The sequence below is a fragment of the Necator americanus genome, chromosome II, assembly GCF_031761385.1.
Source record: "Necator americanus strain Aroian chromosome II, whole genome shotgun sequence".
In the NCBI taxonomy this organism is placed as follows: domain Eukaryota; kingdom Metazoa; phylum Nematoda; class Chromadorea; order Rhabditida; family Ancylostomatidae; genus Necator; species Necator americanus.
This window is the reverse complement of record NC_087372.1, coordinates 30,201,740-30,221,815: the sequence shown is the minus strand read 5'-3', so window position 1 is coordinate 30,221,815 and position 20,076 is coordinate 30,201,740. Positions and strand designations below refer to the sequence as shown.

At 42.0% G+C, this 20,076-nt stretch overlaps 5 protein-coding genes across 7 annotated transcripts; all 5 read left to right on the top strand.

The window, feature by feature from the left end:
• Positions 1 to 207: 207 nt before the first annotated feature.
• On the top strand, positions 208 to 2,131 carry RB195_019931 (uncharacterized protein; the record flags this gene model as incomplete). Its single annotated transcript, XM_064188004.1, has 7 exons — positions 208 to 368; positions 848 to 958; positions 1,025 to 1,094; positions 1,235 to 1,376; positions 1,467 to 1,573; positions 1,631 to 1,705; positions 2,015 to 2,131. The coding sequence occupies 7 exons, from the start codon at positions 208 to 210 to the stop codon at positions 2,129 to 2,131; spliced, it is 783 nt and encodes a 260-aa protein (XP_064043885.1).
• Positions 2,132 to 4,263: 2,132 nt separating this feature from the next.
• Positions 4,264 to 4,977, top strand: RB195_019930 (uncharacterized protein; the record flags this gene model as incomplete). Of its 2 annotated transcripts, none has more annotated exons than XM_064188002.1 (1): positions 4,264 to 4,977. In XM_064188002.1, one exon carries the CDS (start codon positions 4,264 to 4,266, stop codon positions 4,975 to 4,977), a length of 714 nt encoding a protein of 237 aa, XP_064043883.1. The 2 variants fall into 2 exon arrangements, with proteins under 2 accessions (XP_064043883.1, XP_064043884.1); XM_064188003.1 differs by having other exon boundaries at positions 4,336 to 4,977.
• Positions 4,978 to 5,108: 131 nt separating this feature from the next.
• RB195_019929 (uncharacterized protein) lies at positions 5,109 to 7,137 on the top strand (the record flags this gene model as incomplete). 2 transcript variants are annotated; one of them, XM_064188001.1, is made up of 4 exons in its annotated part: positions 5,109 to 5,198; positions 5,379 to 6,017; positions 6,109 to 6,688; positions 6,737 to 7,137. In XM_064188001.1, 4 exons carry the CDS (start codon positions 5,109 to 5,111, stop codon positions 7,135 to 7,137), a joined length of 1,710 nt encoding a protein of 569 aa, XP_064043880.1. The 2 variants fall into 2 exon arrangements, with proteins under 2 accessions (XP_064043880.1, XP_064043882.1); XM_064188000.1 differs by lacking the exon at positions 6,737 to 7,137 and having other exon boundaries at positions 5,379 to 6,212.
• On the top strand, positions 6,727 to 7,137 carry RB195_019928 (uncharacterized protein; the record flags this gene model as incomplete). Its single annotated transcript, XM_064187999.1, has 1 exon — positions 6,727 to 7,137. The coding sequence occupies one exon, from the start codon at positions 6,727 to 6,729 to the stop codon at positions 7,135 to 7,137; it is 411 nt and encodes a 136-aa protein (XP_064043881.1).
• Positions 7,138 to 9,586: 2,449 nt separating this feature from the next.
• On the top strand, positions 9,587 to 19,928 carry RB195_019927 (uncharacterized protein; the record flags this gene model as incomplete). The annotated part of the gene is made up of 16 exons (XM_064187998.1): positions 9,587 to 9,632; positions 13,518 to 13,752; positions 13,811 to 13,887; positions 14,839 to 14,986; positions 15,042 to 15,095; positions 16,107 to 16,479; positions 16,949 to 17,053; positions 17,107 to 17,208; positions 17,476 to 17,622; positions 17,681 to 17,761; positions 17,817 to 17,903; positions 18,829 to 19,037; positions 19,097 to 19,248; positions 19,309 to 19,388; positions 19,443 to 19,548; positions 19,771 to 19,928. 16 exons carry the CDS (start codon positions 9,587 to 9,589, stop codon positions 19,926 to 19,928), a joined length of 2,160 nt encoding a protein of 719 aa, XP_064043879.1.
• Positions 19,929 to 20,076: the final 148 nt, after the last annotated feature.

Here is a 20,076-nt window from a genome sequence, read left to right as displayed (position 1 = left end):
GGCTATTCGACCTCGTTGTATCAATGTTTCCCAATTTTTTTTCTGAAAGGCTCTGTGTAGTTGTCCGATAGTGTCGATTTCTACTTAGTTCTTTGCAAACGTGCTTCCTTTTCGTCCTTTCTGTCTCGTCGGTGTATTTTTGTATCCTTATATTTTTGGTTGTTGGAAGAGGACGTACATCACATACAACATTTCGAATTATCAGATATGGCCGCCTCTTTTGGTATCCCATACGATGCGAAGGCCGATCCGCTCCGAGAGATGAAGGCTTTCAAGGCAGCAATGGTTGATGCTAAAGCGAATCCCGACTGGCGTACTGCTCGTTTCATCGAACGTCAGCGATGGAATCCGTACTCTTTCGAGGGAGGGTGAGAATGCCTCAAAATTGCTGTCTAGACATAAAATGTGGAATGAGGAGTTCATAGATAGGTCTCATAGACTAGAACATGAATTCAAAAATCATGGAAGCTGGATCAGGCCAGCAATGGCTGGGATTCTATGTGTTCTATGTGCTCGCACGGTTTGTTCGCAATTTGTAAACCAAGGAACTTCAGGGGAATAGATGTAATATTTTTCTTATGGTGCTTTTTGAGTGCAACAGCAGATTTTCTGTCAAGATGAATCCAAGTCGCCGCCGAGAGTCAAAATATTTTAAATAACAGAAAGAGAGGGTTGTGTTTCAATAACAGAAAGGGTGAGTCGAAGCAAACGCGTCACGTTCAGCCGGTTGAATACATCTGGCTATGTAAGTTGAGCAATTCGTTGTGAGCAAAAACGCTGAATCTCTTCTGTTAACTTTGGTCGAGGATCCTACTGTAGACGTGAGGGATGAAGATTGTTGCTTAAGGTCAACTTGTGCCATAGCCGGTGATAACTTCGCCATCGTGGCTAGCGACTCCCGCATGTCTCAAATGGAAATCAATATCCTTACTAGAGATGCCGAAAAGGTTCATGTGCTGTAAGTTTGATATTAACTTTATTTGCTGCCAATACTATTGTTTCATTTACTTTTTTTCAACATCAGGAATGACTCTGTCATTCTGGCGACTTCTGGATTCTACGGTGACGTGTTGCAACTGAAGCGAGTACTGCAGGTGAAGAAATGAAGCACTAAAAAATGAACGACTTTATACAAAGGGAAATTCTGGGACTGTTAGGCACAATTGCTCGTGGATTTTGGAATTATTGGGGATTTTTGTAAAGATTATGTATCCTTATCCGTCTTCGTTTGCAGTCTCGTCTTCATAAGTACCGCTTTGATTATCGTACTGACATGAGCGTTGATTTGATGGCAGAACTTCTTGCTAGAAACCTGTACTATAGACGTTTCTTTCCCTACTACACTGGTGCAATTTTAGCTGGCATTGATGAAAACGGTATGTCAATGTACACGTTACTTATCAATGGTACACAATAAACACTACTAACTGCTAAATAATAAACACTACTGTCGTGCATACTTCCAGGAAAAGGCGCAGTATTCAGTTACGATCCTATCGGTTGCATAGAACGAATTGCATATGCTGCAACAGGTGCTGCTGAACCGATGATGATACCGTTCCTCGACTGTCAAGTAACCTGCACTTTGACCTTTAACTCTTGCATCCTTAAAAAAGAAACTTGCTGACAGGTCGGTCATGTCACGCTTGCCGAGGAAGCTGAACGTCCACCGCTCAATCTGCAGCGTGCAGTTTCTCTCATGAAGGTATGTGCTTTGTGTATAAGCTGGTGCCAGTCTAGCCGGCGAGAGGAGAGTAGTTAGGACTTTTTGAGCATTAAATTGTAGGACTGACCTTTGAGAAAGTAACGCCACTTATATTCGCAAAAGATCTCGTCTTCAGGTTTGAATTCAGTAACGAAGTTGAGCCTAAGCACAGGTCATGGAGGGAATTACTGGTTATAAGTCGAAAAAGGCTCTCTGTGATTGCACCTTCTACTGTCCTCCCTCCTCATAGACAAGCTCTAGACTTTCGTAGATTTTCTCCTTAAAGTGAACAAAGCTGTTACTGAACAGGATGCATTTCGTACTGCTGCCGAGCGAGAAATTTCCACTGGTGACAAAATTCACCTGGTTATTGCTGAGGCTGGGAAACCTATTCAACAGCTGCATCTCCCCCTCCGTGAGGATTGAAAAAGAAGTCGTGTGAACCCAATTCCTGTTGTATTATGTTTAATTAATTCTTTAATAAATGTCTTCGTAATTTTTCGTAATAACTCTAATTTGTACACTTGTTTAGAAGTGATGTGCATGTAATCAGTTCTCACAAACTTGATTATACCGATTCATGCAAGCTACTCAAACTAAACAGTTCTTGGGTCGGACTTTCTAAAATTACTTGATGTTGGCACTTCTTACAGGACAGAAGTATTTAATTGCGGCTGTGATCTACAAACTCCTGAATAAATGACAGGTGATCGCAGCAATAAGGTGCGAGCATCATTTCCCACAACAGGAGTACTGTTTACACTAATAGCACTGACGGAATAAAACCTTATGGAGATTTCACTGCATTATGGGTGGATTGACTTGCTTTACTGGAGAATTACACCTTAGTCCAGTTTACGCAGATTCATGTAGTCAAGACTATTGGTATATGAATAGCTACCCTGTAGCGTAGACGTAGACATAGGTGCCTAGATGATCTTGGAGACTCTTCTAGAAGCTTTTAAGAGGTGCAAAATGTCTTTTGTGTCTTCGCTGTGTTCTTTGCAGACCATTTCCGGAACTCTACTTACTAGTGGGGAAAATAGAAAATCTCCTCGAACATTACCTTTGAATTTTACTCTATACACTTCCGGCTTGTCATAAAAAAAAAGTCAGCCAAAGTTCATTATGAAGGAACTAAAGTGGACCCTTGACAGCATTTTCCTTCGTTCACAAAATATTTCAAAAAAGAAAAAAAAAACGTTTGTCATATGCAATTATCGGAGAGTTCGTCTTACGACTGCAAAAAAAAAACAACGAAACGCACGCCCGTTTTGAAAACCTGTCAGAAACATTATTCTCAAATATATCTTCGGTTCTCCAAGAGTCCAGTTTAAAATTTCCTTTTTTATCTCTTTTGGGTACATGGGTACACAGTCACTACAATTGTTTTTGATCCGCCGCTTTCTTACGACCGCACTGTTCGATGGGTGTATTCGGATCAAAAGGATAAGAAGCTAGGTACGAGTACGTAACCGGCTGCGCTCAAAACAGCGCGTTGAAGCGCAGCACTGAGCGTCGAAGAGTCTCTCTTGCTAGCACCGCTATCAGTGCAGTCCGAGTGAAGCTACCGACGGTCCTACCCCGATCCAAATCGCTCGCTGCACCACTCCGCTTCGAGAGCAGTCGCTTACGCAGCTGCAGGAGACCTAAGGTCCTACTTATTAGACTTCACGACTACACTATGTGTCAATAGTTTATAATGGATGTAAAGGCGTGAATTCTGAAACCTAAAAATGGGTAGCGAATCGCTGGGATTAGAATTCAGTGGTTGGTTCACCCCTCTCGTCAATAGTACGGTAATCGATGGGATGATGACAACGATGACGACAAGAAAACAATTGTGGAACAACTACAACTACTAGAAAAAACCTTAGTCATGCACAATTACATTAAAAAAAAAACTAAAACAAGAAAAGAGCACGGCGGGGTTCATTCCAGCCATCGTCCTTCGACCATCGTCCCACCGACTGAAGGAGAGAGTGTCCACCCCCAAGGAAGACGTAACGCTACAGCACGTTCCAATGTATTCTAGTTATAATTACCCGATGAATGAGTAGTCCATCAGAGCAAATCAAACTGTGAATTTATTTCACACGCTGTTGGGAAACGAAGTTTGTTTGCTGTTTAGACAGAAAGATAGAGATATCGTTTTAGCCATTTTTTATGGGGAAAATTCTCATTTAATCTAACCCATTTTCTTCCAAAACTTCGGATTCTAGGAAGCTGTTATTTATCTCTCCCTATTCCTGATAGTAACAGTATAGCGAAGTTTAGTTCTTAACAGAAGAGAACAATGTCTTCCTGCTGCAAATCCTACCTCACGCCTCAAAGCGGCGCAGCGGTGGCCCTGGCCAGCTATGGTGGCGAGACTTCGTCTCGGCAGGTTCAACCATGCCACAAAGGTGTCCCGCTAGTAGCCCGGTCCTTGGGCTAAGGCTACAGGTTAGCTAAGTGAGGGGGTAGTACGACGATTCCGGTGCCAGGCTGCTAGCTTGCTAGTGCTACAAGCCGACCGAGGACAACACCCCCGTCGCGTCATACTGCTAATGTCTACTATGTGTTCTTCAGAAGCTAGGGCGTACCCCAGAAACGACGCGCATTGCCCTCGCCCGGACAATGTGGCAAATATGCGAGGGTTACCGGCTAGAGGACGGAGCCAACCAAAGAAGCTAGTTCGCCATCGGCAGCAACAACCAGTGCGCTTGGCAACACTTAACGTTGGAACGCTTACTGGAAGAAGTCGTGAACTGGCAGACAGTTTCAGAAAACGCCGTGTTGACATTTGTTGTGTACAGGAGACTCGCTGGAAAGGTTCCAAGTCAAGGGAATTAGGCGATGACTACAAGCTCATCTACCACGGCACATCAAATCGCAATGGCATTGGTATCATATTGAACGAGTCGTTTAGAAATAGCGTCACAGCGTTGTATCGACTATCGGATCGCTTGATGGCTCTAAAAGTAAATACAGGAAAAGTGGAATTGCGAGTCGTCTCTGCTTATGCGCCACAGATGGGCTGTAGTGAAGAAGAGAAGGCGTGCTTTTGGGAAGATCTGGAGCAGTACGTCCAATCCCTGGAAGGCGAAGAAGTACTTCTAATCGGAGGAGACTTCAACGGACATGTCGGTTCTCGGAAAGACGGGTTCGAGAGTTGTCATGGTAGATACGGTTTTGGAGCTGGCAACGACGACGGGTTGCGACTCCTGGATTATGCTGTTGCAAGTGACTTGATCATTGCTAACATGCATCGGAAAAAAAATCGCATTTGATCACGTACACCAGCGGCGGTCGTGAAACACAAATAGATTTCTGGATATTACGCCGACGAGATCGCCGACTTCTGCAGGATTCAAAAGTCATCCCTACAGACCATGTCGCTGCCCAACACCATCTGCTCGTTATGGACTTGAAAATCCCCCGTCCAAGGAAGAGACATCCAAGGACTGAAACACAGCGCATCAAATGGTGGAATCTGAAGGATCAAAAGGAGGTATTTTTCGCGTCCGTGGCTCCATCTACACTTCCCCACCCTACTCGTAGTGTGGAGGAAATGTGGTCGTCTACTTCCAGCGTCATACGCTTGACCGCGGAGAACACTCTGGGAAAGACGACTCCCTGTAAGCCCAAAGTACAGTAAAAGGCTACGTGGTTTTGGAACGAGGAAGTTCAGGCGGCAATTCGTGAGAAGAAGTCCAAGTATAAGCTCTGGTGGAGGACACGTCAGCCTGAAGATCGGGATGCTTACCTAGCGGCGAAGAGGGAGGCTAAGAAGGCAGTTTCCAAGGCGAAGTCGGACCGCTACAACGCTGTGTACGACATGCTTGATACCAGAGAAGGGGAGCGGGCAGTGTATCGTTTGGTCAGAGCGCGACATCGCTCAACGTTGGATATGGAACACACCAAGATCGTTAAGGGAGCTGATGGAGCCGTTCTGCGCCGCCCTGGTCAGATCCTGGAGAGGTGGCGAGAGCACTACAACCACTTGTGTAACGAAGAGTTCTGTCATCCTCCGATCCCAACTGTTCCCAGCGTCGAGGGTCCTGTTCTACCAATTACCGCCGTCGAAGTCAGTGCTGCCCTCGCAAAAATGAAGTCGAACAAGGCAACCGGTCCTGATGACATACCTTCTGATGTCTGGAAGCTGCCAGGAGATCGAGGTTCCGCAACCCTATTTAACAAGATCGTTGCAGAAGGACGGACTCCAGACGTTTGGCAAACTTCCGTGACCGTGCCTGTCTGGAAAGGGAAAGGAGACATTGCTGACTGCACTTCGTACAGGCCTACACGACTGCTGTGCCATACGATGAAGGTTTTTGAGCGTATCCTGGAGGCTCATCTGAGGAAAATTGTCGGCGTTTCACTCAACCAGTGCGGTTTTGTGAAAGACTGCAGCACTATAGATGCTATCTGTCCGTATCCTTCTGGAGAAACATCGAGAGAAGAACCGCAGTGTGCATCTTGCTTTTCTCTATCTCGAGAAAGCTTTCGACCGTGTCCCACATGAGCTGTTATGGATGTCCATGAGGTCGCATAGAGTACCAGAACAATATGTGCGGGGGACAAAGCTGCTTTATGCGAAGAACGCCAGCGTTGTCCGATGTGCTGCTGGAATAAGCAGGCCATTCCCTGTAGAAGTAGGGGTTCACCAGGGTTCATCCCTCTCACCCCTACTGTTCATACTGTGCATGGACACAATAACGAAGGAAATCCAGAAGCAGCACCCGTGGACTCTACTCTTTGCCGATGATGTCATGCTCGCGTCGGGGTCTCGAGGTGATCTTCAGAAACAAGTACGGTCTTGGAAGGATCGGCTGCAGAAATATGAATTGCGCCTCAACACATCAAAAACTGAGTACGTGGAGTGCGGACCAAGGATAGAGGATGGTTCAATTCCTGTCGATGGCACCGAATTAAACAAGGTGAGCTGTTTCAAGTACCTTGGATCCAAAGTGACTTCCACAGGCTACATTGATCAAGAAGGTCGAGCACGTGTTAATGCGGCATGGATGAAATGAAAAATGGCAACAGGGGTACTGTGCGACGAGAAAGTCCCTGTTCGACTGAAGTCGAAGATCTACAGGACGGTTGTGCGTCCTGTTGCCCTTTACGGATGCGAGTGCTGGCCAACTACGAAAGCCTTGGAAAGAGTGCTGCACGCTATGGAGATGCGGATGTTGAGGTGGACGATAGGTGTAACGCTAAAAGAGAAAGTATCCAACGACACTGTACGTTCCATTTTCGGCGTCGTCCCGATAACTGAGAAGATGAAGGAGGCCCGACTGAGATGGTTCGGTCACGTCTTGCAGCGAGAGGAAGATTCTGTGGCCAAAACAGCACTGAAGCTCGACGTTTCAGGAGTGAAGCCCAAAGATTCGCTGGTTAGACCGTGTGAAGCTGGATATGATAGATGCGCGTTTATGTACGGCTGATGCAATGGATAGAACCAAATGGAAGACAAGAAGCAGAAAGAAGAAGAAGAAGAAGAAGAGAACAATGTCTTCACTTTATTGGCCAATCATATGTTCTATCAAAATCTAGTGATGTAAAGGTGGTTCAGCATACAATCGAACATTTGTGAAGTAGAAAGGGTTTGAGTACTTCAGGGTGTGGGGATGCCGTAGGGAGATCACTTGAATAGTGTCTGTTGTAAACAAGGCTTTGTATATTGGCATCGTTTCGACGCGCCCAGATATTCGACCAGTAATCAAATCCTTTTCACCGTATTATTTCTTGATTTCTCTTCGAATTCTCCAGTTTACCATCGATCACGGAGGTCATCAGCTCCAATCTGTCCTTTTCTCTCCACTAAGAGGTCAGGTTTTGAAGAAGGAGTAAAGAACAACTGCCAATATCCAACGACAGAAGTCCATCTCCATACTAAAACCAACTAATATGCACATCCTAAAGAAAAATCCAGCTCTTCTTTGATGTCACAACTGCAAAGGCAGTCCTCAGCCTTCAACCAGAGGAAAGACATGCAACGCGAAACTTCGGACAACAGAACGTTCCCAAAGTGCTCCCTCTACCTCCAATTCTTTGGTACGAACTCTCATCACAACAGCCTACATTTTAGCAACGCTGGACACAGTTTGCAATTTGTTGCTTCGTCAGAAAAGTTGAAATTGATTAAATGCCGGCAGTCGTATCTCAGTGATGCAGTTTCGTTTGTTGCGGATCATAGTTTTTCTTCTTTTGATGATTTCTTCTAGTGCGAGAGATGCGTTCATGTGATGCGCTTGTACCGTCGGTCTTCCATCGGTCTTGTTTCGCAACCGTAAAATGATCGATAATTTGGGGACCTCATTTGCGTTCATTGCCTGTATGAACTAATGTCTTTACTAGGTTCTCATTCGATGTTCTCTCTCCCTCTTTGATTGTTATGAGCCTATTCACAACTTGTTCGCAAATGGTCGTCTTTTCATTTTTAGGCTATTTATGTGCCTCTCAAAGTTAATTTTTATCAGATTTTATGCCCTCGATCAGTCATTGTTAACGAGAAAAGTAGTTCATCTTAAGTGTGTGCGTGAATTTGGTAGGAGAAGCCGAATGAAACTAGAGTAGAAACTTCTGAAATGTGCACACCGATCGCAGCAAAAGCTCTCACAGAATTCCAAGGTTTACCGTTAGAATATATGACTAACATTTGCAAATTATTATGAAATTCATGTCGGGCTAATTTAGAATTCGTTGGATTCTGTATTTGTTTGCTTCCGTGTAACTGTGAAGAGGATTTTGTTTTTTTTTTCTTAAAATTGCCCCATTTCTGTTCTCTCCAAATTCGTACCTGATTAGTTCTATCAGAACTAGTGCTTCATCTCTTGAATCTTACTGTGACCTGCTAGACGACTTAAAAATTGATCTCAAGATCTCCCCCATCTTCCTCTGCGCTTGTCTAATTAAATCCAGCTTGAGCAAGCTTAATGTTCCTGATTGCTAGCAAAACCTTTTTGTGAGGTTTAGTTCACAAACGTAATGCTTCGCACACCAAAATCAGAACAATTTGTTCGGTTACCTTTTCTTCCCTTGCTTTTCACTGCTGTGGTCCTCTTGCCGTCAGGATTTTACGGCACCAACAATTCGGCGTATCCATATTCATGGATGTGATAGGATGTGCGGAATATTTTTGTGTTGGATACATTCCCTTTAGTATTGGCGGATTTGCTCAATCTCAGGGATAATCTTGCTGCAGGCTTCTCATGTGTGTTATCTGGAGCGTTGACATCTATGTAGAATGGACAAAAGCCTCATGGATAATTTTTTTTTAAATTATTCCACATTTTTCGCTATTCGGAAACATTTCGAGCTAAATTAATTGCATAGCATTAATTTTGGGTGACACGTTGAATGTGCGACGTTTATTCGAACCCATTTTTTAGCTTTTATATTATTATAACATTTTCAAACATATTCTGTGAGATCACATTCCCAGGTAGTTATTATCCTCCATGAAATACACTTTTGCTGTTTATCTTCCTCTATTTACTTCACTCAGGGTAATTTAAATAAATGACAATGTTTCGAAAACAAAATGTAAAGTACAGGTTATTTTATGCTATATTTTTAATGCATTCTCATTTATTTGATTCATCAGCCGTCCGCTGTACTCCATAAACGTTGGGAATAGCTATCAACATCGCCGTTGGTGACTTCATTTCCCATAGTTATGGATTGTGGGTGGAGCGTTCGTAGCGATCGCTACGAACCTAATCAGTAGCTATCAAAAGTGAAATCGCAAACAATGGAGAGTAGCGGTGGGGTTGAGCGAATGAGTTGCTGCTCATTCGAAGGTGTTCTAGTTAACCGTCCTTTCCCGAAGTTACCCTATCAAAACTAGAAGTCGCAGATTTCTCCAGGATCTTAGCATCAGACTAAGAATTGATGAAGCACAATTTTTCATATCTCAGAATTATCGATCATTTTGGAGGTATCTATTGAACTAGTATTCATGAGATTTCGGACCAAATACCTTGACTGCATTAGACCATATTTATCCCATGATGAATGATTCATGGTTTTTTTTTTCTTTGGAGAGGCTCTGAAAGTTAGCAAAGAATTCATTCCCCTTTCTCAAATAGAATTTAGTTTCATCAGATGAGAACTTTGATATTAGGGAAGGCTTTGTGTTTCTGTGCGATGATGAAAGTTCTCCTTTTGATTTGAAAATCAGGTGATTCGCGTTCTTTTTTTCGTTCGCGATGAAAAGGTGTTGCAAAATCAAATCTTGTCCTTCTTAAAGGCTGTTGTTGTCAATGTAAATTTCATCGGCTTATAATTTATTTAAGAAAAACTGATCCGCTTAGAGTATAGGGTTGTTGGGTTCTATATGACTGTCGATATATTGCTGCATGAAGTACAGGCAAGCCCATGGTGCTGTGTCAGGCGCACCCAGTTGCTTTGAATAACAACAGAATAGCAACAGTCATATTGCCTAACGGTTGTCATTGCAATTTTCTGCTATTTTACTATTCTTATGCAACTTAGTTAGAGTTAGTTCGCCAATAGAATCCTCTACTCAACTCTTAATTAGACAACACTTCTAGTCACCAAAGATTACCAACTAAACACCAATAGTTTACATCAGAAAACCACTTTATGCTATCGCTAGTGAACAAAGTCGCTAGACATGATTTCTAATTAGAGGGGGAATGAGAAAGAAGAATTGAAAATGGTTTCATTTCCCACCACACGTTTTTATTTTCTTGCCGTAAACGAAAAGAAAGAAGAAGGTGTAATCATTTGCAAGACGTGCATATTACAAAAAAAGAATATAAGGAAAATTGTGAAATGTCATCTACTAGCTAAACATGAATAATTCTTGTAAACACACCAAATAACAGCAGATCATTAGATGGATACTATGGCAATTTCAATTTATGGTGCAAGCGTCTAAACAGAGAAGTGATTGGAATGTGTATCATGTTTCAAGTCATTCGTCTTTGTACACAGAAAGATTATCGCACAAAGATGTGGTGTGGTGATCATGCGAAATCCCGTTCCAGCGCCGACTCTCGTCCAGAGACACCCCACGCAGTGTTTCTGAAGCTAGAGATACTCCTCAGTCGGCAAGAGTTGAGATCCCAGACCGGAAAAGGTGTTTATACGACCTGTGGAAGCGGTGAGAGTAGGAGCAGTACAGAGACCGCACAGCCGCTATATTAAATTAAATAAAAAGGACAAAGTCACTGGCGTATCAATCCGCTTAGAGTGCGCCAACGCGTTTCACTGCAATTCGTAATCGTTTCTTCGAAGGTTGAGGTTTTGGAAGGCGTGTTGACCTGTACAATGACTTGAGGTGGCCAGCCAATGTTCAAGTCAGCGTTTGACCGCCCCATCAGATTAAATAGATTAGACTAAATTGTTGCCTTGTGCTAAATTTCTGACTCTCAAGAATTCTAAGCCATGGTAAATGCTTAATTGGAAATTATCTCGGCCTTCTTTTCTTTTTTCATTGAGTCCTTTTCTTTATCCCACTTTATTTGAGGCAAGATATAAGATATCAATTTTTCTCGATGTGGGTTTAAGCGATGTTACTTAAATGGAATTGCTTTAGTAGATCTTAGTAGTAGACAAAAACATAGTTATCAAGGAAAGGTGTCCTCTCTCCTCTTGATATCTTTTACTTTTTTCCTCTTATGCAAGAATATCTCCTCCGTCTTCCAGTGCAGTGTGACCTGTTTAAGGATGAACTCTAGAGTGGAAGTGCACAGCGGCATAGATTTTTTGAAGAAACCCTTCAAAGCGGTTGTAGCGAAGAGGGACCTCTGAATGTTGACTCAGATTAAAACATGGGTGTTTACTGTTCTTGTTTTCCGGGTATATTTCTGACGTATATGATCGATTTGTAATGGATATCCTGAAACGGAAACTGGTATACTTTGAGGTGAATATCAGTATTGAGCAAATATTCGAAAAAACCGTACACCCGTACATTCAGAAAAACGATTTGTAAATGAACCTCATATGTTCGGATGTCTTAGCTTGGTTTACTGTTAAATGCTGGTCGTTGCGCAGTGATAAGAGGTCACTAGTCTGCGCAGGGGACTCGATAGTTTGAAACCATTCCAGACCAACTGAATTTTTTCCTTCTCCCTGGTCGATAAATTGGTGTCAGACTAAGAGGTTAGTGACTGGACACATCGGTCAATCCCGCAGGTCATTCTATAGGTTTTATGACCATTCGTAAACCTCTGCTATTTGGGCTCCCTCATTCCGAACAGATTGACCACTGTCGAGCACTTTATCCTCTATCGCTTTCATTCGGATGAAGAAACGTCATCATCGTGTCGAGATTTCTCAGGTTCTGAGAAACTTAGAGAAGTCTAGCAAGAGGAATCAGAAACTATCTGAGAAGGAACAAGAACAAACTTTTTGTCGCAATATTTCGGAAGTTTAAAAAGACTTTTAATGCACGAAAAATGTGTAAATCATGCGATTGGATGCGGTGTTCCGACCCCTTTCACTTTTGAACGGTTGACTAAGGGATCCTCATCACTTGAGCTGCACCCACAGGTGCTCCTTCATCTGAGGAAGGTCCGGCTCCTTCTTATCGCACCTATAGTGCAAATCGTTTCCTATTGCTGGAGTCACTCTTCCAAGCATTGACAGCTTTGTTTCAAGCTGCAGTTCAGTTTGCTCTAATATGGAGTGCTGTTGTAGTGACACTTTCCTTATTTTATAATTCTGCTCAACTAAATGTTCAAGCAGATACTGGTGATATATTCTACTATTCATTGCTATAACAAAAGCCCATACACTTACATGTATTTGGTTGCACAAATGATAAAAAGTGAATAAGTTAGTGATGATGTAAGTATTCTATTATGTTTTATCGCAACCACACGACATGCATGTTTACATCACCAGTTTGTTGTTATGTTTGTTAAAACGGCTTTGCTCCACCTCGAGCGACACCATGAGAAGGTCCAGTTACTGTTGCATTTCTACACAGATAATTCTCTTAAAATGCTTGCGTGAAGTCCCCATATCCTCGTCTTATTCCTCTCAGGCTTGTCTTTTTTCTTCTCAAAAGGAAGATATAACACACAGTTGTATTGCTTGTTTGTTCAGTTCTATACTATGCTCACTACGCATATTTTTGAAAGGCACAAAAAATGTAACTGCTTTTCTCTTGCAGTGTTTGCTCATCCAATGGCTATTTTTATTATCTTCCATTTACTCGAGTTTCTAATCGCGATGTAGCCCTTTCCCTTTTGGTCTTGTTTACTACTTTCAAATGCATGTGTTAAGAAAGTCCCCGGGAAAATGTAAGAAGGGGGCGGTAGTGCCCTTATTTTTTATTTTTCTATCTTACCTTTTTTCTCTTAGTACCTTTAGCTTACATGTAATAGATACTCTATGAGTAGTGCTTAGTGCTTAGGTCTTAGAGCCTCGGCTGGTTTAGTTATTTACTTCCAGAAACAAGGGTATCACTATGTGCTTCCCTTTTTTAGCTACATTTTATCCAAGGCTTCTTGAAGTGAATTTAGTTTGCCTTGTTCTCTCATTCACAGTGTGTCATTTTTCCGCATATTTTGTGGATTTTCGACTACTAATCTGTTGTAATTATTTTTTATCTGTCTGATATCGTGCCCATTACTGTACCCATTGAATGACAAACTAGGTCAAAAAAGGCGTGAATCTTGTGATTACCGTGAGATTCATTGACTTTCTATGAAATGTCTTCCTTTCCTTTGTTTTCCTTTCCTCTCCATCGTAGGAAAATCGTACTCTTTTCTTTTTTTTCTGCTCCGTATTTACAATTGAACTAATTTGTGTTCAACTAAACACAACAATACGTGTATAATTGTAGGAGAAGTCTCAAACTTCGGCTCGCATTTGCGACTTGTTTCTTTGATGGAAAGAGGATATTGCGATAATGACAGCGGTAGAAATGCTGCTGTGAACGACTCTGTAGGTGACCGCTACGTGCCTCCGCATAGGCGCAATCGCGGCGGGGGCACTAGCGATGCGCCGCGTCAGCCGCAACCACGCTACGAGGATAATGATCGCTCGTACGGAAGCGGTGGAGGTAGAATGGGAGGAGGGTGCGTTCATATATGTCGGGAAATACTCAGTTCCAGTTGTTAAAATTTGCTTGTTTAGCTACCGCGACGGGGGGAATCGTCGTGGGAATTACGGTGGAAGAGACTCCTTCGAAAGAAATGATCGGGGCAGCGAAGGTAGGAAAAGCGCTTGAACATTATATCCTTTTTACATGTCTCCTTCTTCTTCTTCTTCTTTAAAATCTGTTATGAAAAGTGAAATCTGCTCACCAGCAAAAATTTGATTATTTCCGACTTTCAAGTATTCGATAATTCTTCTCCGACTGCTCTAATTTCGATTACTCGAAGAATACCATTCTTTTTTATCTTTTTTTTTCTATTTTGGTTAGGCTGTTTGGTTTGCGTTTCTTCAACACTCGATTTTCACTACAAAAGAGTTATTTTCGAATCTATTCGACAATTTTCCACTGTACTGGAAGATCAATTATGGATTGATTGTTGTATTCACTCCGCTCAAAAATAAACTTTGCTCCAAAATATTGGGTTAGATATGTAAAAATGAAAGTAAGTATGTTGACATTCTCCTTTACAATAGGATTTCGAAAAATGTCCTTGATGTCTGTCTGTCTGTAGACACAGCTGAAATCATATGCAAATTTCCTTTCGTTACTGAAAACTATTCATTGTCGGGAAAACGAGCCAGAATTCTGGTTCTGTTTCGAACTGATTGTGTGACAGAGGCGAATAGGAAGGAGAACTGAAAAATGAAGGGTATTGATCTCATAAACGTATCTCTTACCTCGACTGTACCTTATCCTTGAGTTCAAGAGGTTATGATGCCAATTTAACATCTTACGTCGTGTATGGTGCTTCAGTATTCCATAGTTCATCATTTTGGAGGATACCATTTACTTCTGGAGAAGAATCACTGTTAATTTCATAAATCTATCCTTATTTCTAGAACGTTGTGTCTAAAATTGAGAAAGAACTGTAAATTGGAAAAGCGGTTTAAAAACAACACTTAAAAATAAATAAAAGTGGTACTATGCGTAACGTAATGTATGGTATTTTTTCCTGTTTTTTCGACATTGTTCAGAGTTCCATTCTATTAGAATTTTTGTTCTTCAGGTCGTGGAGGTTTTGACCAAGATCGTGGCTACAGTGGTCGTAACAGTGGACGTTTCTCTGATCGTGGCTATGGCCAACGTAATGGTGGTTCGTACGGTGCTGGTCGTGACGACTATCAAAATTCTGGTGGACGCGGTTTCAGCCAGAGGTGAGTGTTAATGTTTAATTTCTTGTTGTGGGCTGGTCCTTCATGACATTTTTAGGTCATTCGACTCTCAACCAGTGCGCAGAGATAACGGCGATCGCGAAGATGCCAAGTGGGTATTTGACTTGAAACTAGGAGCATACACGTGTTTTATTTGCGCTGAGCGAAAAATGGGGGCAGCAAAAATTAGAGTTAACACAGTTACAAAACAGTTCTATGCTTTGGACTGGGTTGGTGGGGAAATGTAAAATGTTACTAACTCAGTTGATTCTGGATTTGCTGTTGTGTTCTTCTTGTGTTTCTCTTATTAGTATTATTGTTTCGAATATTTCCCGTTGTACAGTTAATTTGGCTGAATCGACTCTAGCACTACTGTTCCAACACAAACATCCTTTTTCTCTCCTTTATTAAATTGTAGCTTTTTTACAGACAGAATAATGATCTAAGGAAGATTTCATTATCATTCTAAATTGTCTTTGTAAAATTGTACATTGTAAATCAGCCTCTGTAGAGCACAATCAGTCCAGTAGTAAGCAACTGATTATCGACCTTTAAAAATATGCATTTTCGTTAGGGGTTTAGAGGGTTGAGACAGTTTCCATAAGAAGTTGAGGCGACCTTCGCAGTCATTCCTGAAGTAGTGCTCATATTTTTGATTGACTAACTTTGTTGTGATAGCATTTTTCTAATTCATTCGAAGATTTACCAATTACCCTGACGAACAAATTTACGAGATAGTTTCATTCTTATTTCACAGGACACTCTTAGAAGCATGCCAAAGGCGTCTGGATTAAACACCTATGACAAGTACTTCTAAAAGATCTTGGATTTTTTCCTACCGAACTAGAGAGTAGAGGATCCTTTTTTCAAATTAAAAAAATAGGATTACAAAGTTGAGAGAGGAACATTAAGCGAGTATTGGATTTAATTCCTTTCGCAGTATTTGTTGTTGGTTATGACACATTAGGGTTTCCCAGAATCATATTGTGTTGATTTTGAATTGCACACAGGTTGTCAAAGGGAACGTTTGCTTTTCCATGTTTGTTTCTTGCCATTGGAAAAAGACTAGGTGGAACTATGGTTTCAGGAAGTTTGCGTAAATGTACAACTTTTCGAATTTCAGAGGACGTTGGGCAGGCCTCCGTGAAGATGGTCCTCCGCCCGGAAAGTGGGAACGCCAGCAACCACGCGACGAGCGCTTGGAAGCAGAGCTATTCGCAGGCCAGTTGTCGGGAATTAACTTCGACAAGTACGAGGAGATCCCTGTAGAGGCAACAGGAGAGGATGTGCCCCCGCCGATCTCATTGTTCTCTGATTTGAAACTTCACCCTTGGATTGAGGAGAATATTCTACGTTCTGGTTACAATCGTCCCACACCAGTGCAGAAGTATTCGATTCCGGCGCTTATGGCCGGACGCGACCTAATGTCGTGTGCCCAGACAGGATCAGGAAAAACGGCCGCTTTCCTTGTCCCTCTCATCAATGCTATTCTGCAAGTGAGTTCACTTGATTTCTGTGTGAAAGATTTTAACTTTTTTCTTTTTCCTTGCCATTCTCCATCGCAGGTATAAATTTCAGTAGTTTTTACATCTGACTTGCACCGGATTTCTAAAACTTTTTTTTGTGATGTCAAAGACAAACACGTGCAAGAAATTGAGTCGAATATAACATTCGAAGGAGCGTGTTACGTATTTCACTCAGACTTTTCGCTTATTTTTCAAATTCGAGAGTAGTGTAATTCGGGCGTTCACTCCTGTTAAAATTCCAGAAAACCGGAACTGCCGCGAATTTCACTGTAGATAAATACTGAAATAAAACTGTTTAAATAGTAAACGAGTACTGTTTATCTTACTCTCACCTTTTGTTTGCCTAGAGACAGTTTGTGGTTAATAATGTTATCTAGCCTAAGAACCTTGTTTGTGAAAGTCATTCATCTACACTTTTTTGATCTATTTCGATTTTCAGGATGGTCCTGGGGCGCAGCACCCTCCAACCATGTCACACCATGGCCGTAAGAAGCAGTATCCGTCTGCATTGGTGCTCTCTCCAACGAGGGAACTCTCTTTACAAGTTTGTCCACTGACTGGATCATAACACAATTGGATTTACGTGTTGTTGTTCAGATCTACAACGAATCACGCAAATTCGGTTATCGTACGCCGATCACCTCTGCGTTACTTTACGGTGGAAGAGAGAACTATCGAGATCAGATCAATAAACTGCGTGTATGTTTATCTTAGAATTATTGACAATACCATTTTCTTCTTGCGCTTATTTCTGTTATTCTGAAGATATTAAAGGACAGTAGCAATTAGGGACACAATCATGCTCGTTTGATATTACATCACCGAAACCAACTTACTTAACATTGGTGCTGGAAGTACCAGCAGTAGTGTAACTTCTTTATCTGCGGGTAGATGATGAGAAATATTTTAATAAAATCAGTGAATTTCATGGAATTACAAATTTATTCTTTCATTTGTTAATTTTAGCTCGGTTGTCATATTCTTATTGCAACACCTGGCCGTTTGATTGATGTGATGGAACAGGAATACATTGGTTTAAAGGGATGCCGCTACTTAGTGCTCGATGAAGCCGATCGTATGCTTGACATGGGTTTCGAACCGCAGATTCGTCAGGTTTGGTTGAGAAGCTTGAGGAAGGTTGGTGGTTCTCAAATCACTGTAATGTATGTAGATAGTGGATATGTCGACGATGCCACGTAGAGGAGATCGAGTTACGGCAATGTTTTCAGCGACATTCCCAAAAGAGATTCAGGTGGGTTAAACTAAGGACAGGGTTTCGTAGCAGTTCGCAAAGTACTCATTTATAGATTCTTGCACAAGATTTCCTTATGCCTAATTATGTCTTCTTGGCTGTGGGCAGAGTCGGGTCAACCTCTGAGAATATTATGCAGAAGGTGGGTGCAGAATTCTCCTGTGGAGAAATTTGAAAGCGTTGAACTTTACTAACTAAAACTGTAACATTAATAACTAATTAACAACGTGAACGTCACTTTGTTAAGTAGTTATCAAAATTTCTTCTTGGAAGAGAATGTTGTAGCGCAAATTGAAGTGTGTTTACAAAACTAATGCAACAAAATCTCGGTTTTATGTCATTTTTGCTCATAACTTCAGTATGAAACAGACTGCAAGATCAAAATTTTAAGTATTCTGCCTTATAATAGAAATTCGATAGTGTACTTCGTATAAAATTACAAGAAATATTGAGAGGAAAGCGCATTTAGGCTATTGGATCAGTCGGTTTTTTCCGATGTTATTAGTGTTCCAATGGAAGGAACAGGTGACGGTTGGAAAGGGCTATGTCGTCCACTTGGGCGAGTCGACCGTCGATTGTTGACCAGATGACAAACAGAAGTTGAACAAGTGGAACAAATTAAGTAAAGCGGCTGAGCTCATCCTCCTACGTGATGGATTGCTGCTTCAGTCTTTTTAATCACTGAAATCAATGTTTCCTAATTTGGAGAGCAGCGATGAATTGTCTCGCGTGATACCACTTCCTCTATAGCAGAGTACTTGCCTAGGTTTTCGATTCGGTTGGGTTGGTGCCGCGAATGAAATCGTAATAAATCACTGACGGAAGCTGGCAGTCGCTAATCAGAACTATTTTAGCTTGTGTTCAGAATAGTCGGGTGCATTTACTTTGGAAATATCTCTCCACTTGACGGGAAGCTAATTTTTTTTCCAACCGCTAGCTCCATATCGTCGCTTCGAGCGCAGCCGCTTACGCACTGCACCGCAACTTCTTGTCATTTGAACCGACTACAGCGTTTTTTGTGCGGATCTTGCGCGGATTTTTTTTGTCCTCACAGTAATGCTGTTCAGGTCGTATGGGTTGAAGAACACGAAAAACGTTCGTATCTCATGGACTTACTGGATGCTGGAGGTCAAAATTCACTGACGTTGGTGTTCGTCGAAACGAAGCGAGGAGCTTCTGATCTCTCATATTATCTCCAAAACTCCGGTTATGAAGTGGTGGCGATCCATGGAGATCTTAAACAATTTGAGAGGGAGAAACATTTGGACTCCTTCAGGTTCGTTCAGTCGTTTGTGGATATTTTGAAGTCGAATAACCAGTGTGGGCTTGTTCCAGGTCAGGTGCCACTCCAGTGATGGTGGCCACAGCGGTGGCAGCCCGAGGTCTTGATATTCCGAATGTTAAACACGTGATAAATTATGACCTGCCTGCAGAGGTAGATGAGTATGTGCACCGTATCGGACGCACGGGACGTGTAGGAAACATAGGTATTGGTTGCAAGCGACAATAATTTCGAGAAATAAAAATGTATCAAAATGTATGTTAAGGTCTTGCAACATCTTTCTTCAATGAGAAGAACAGAAATATTGCGAGGGATCTCATGGACCTCATTGTCGAAGCTAATCAAGTACAGTACAAAGCATTTTGTTGCTTTAAAATAGCGAAATATTAAGTTCTTTAGGAGTTGCCTGATTGGTTGGAGCGCGTCGCGGGCGATGTTGCTCGTTATGGCACTCGTAGTGGAGGTGGTCGTGGAGGTCGCGGCGGTGGTGGAAATAAGTTTGGAGGTTTGTTTAGTCTATTTCGAGCATCTATTTCGAGTGAACAATTGTTAAATTGCTAGAAACCGACCAATGAGTTGGCAAGCAAAAGGGATTTCAATGCATTCTGCTTTTTCTATTTTTTCTTTTGGCGAGTAACGAAGCAAAATGTCTTTGTTTTTCTGCTTTGGAATAATGATGGTACGTTCTTACACGGGACACTATAGAATTTATAGTCTTGATTTTCAGGTCGCGATCACCGTATTCAGTACAGCGGTGGTGGTGGTCAGGGTCCTGGTTTTGGTGGTCAACGCGGCTACCAAAGTGGCGGCGGCGGTGGTTTCGGTGGTTCTACACAACGTCAGAATAATCGTGCTCCTCCACAAGAGGATTGGTTTGGCAACTAACCAGGTGTTGTTCAATTCTTGGAAACTAATCGATTTCTACTCTACTTCATTCTCGATTTATCGTCAAGTCTTTGTGCTGCATACATTGGATTTTCTCACGTACCTTAAGTAGCTAGAGTTTTCACGTTTTGTTCACCCTCTGTGTGTG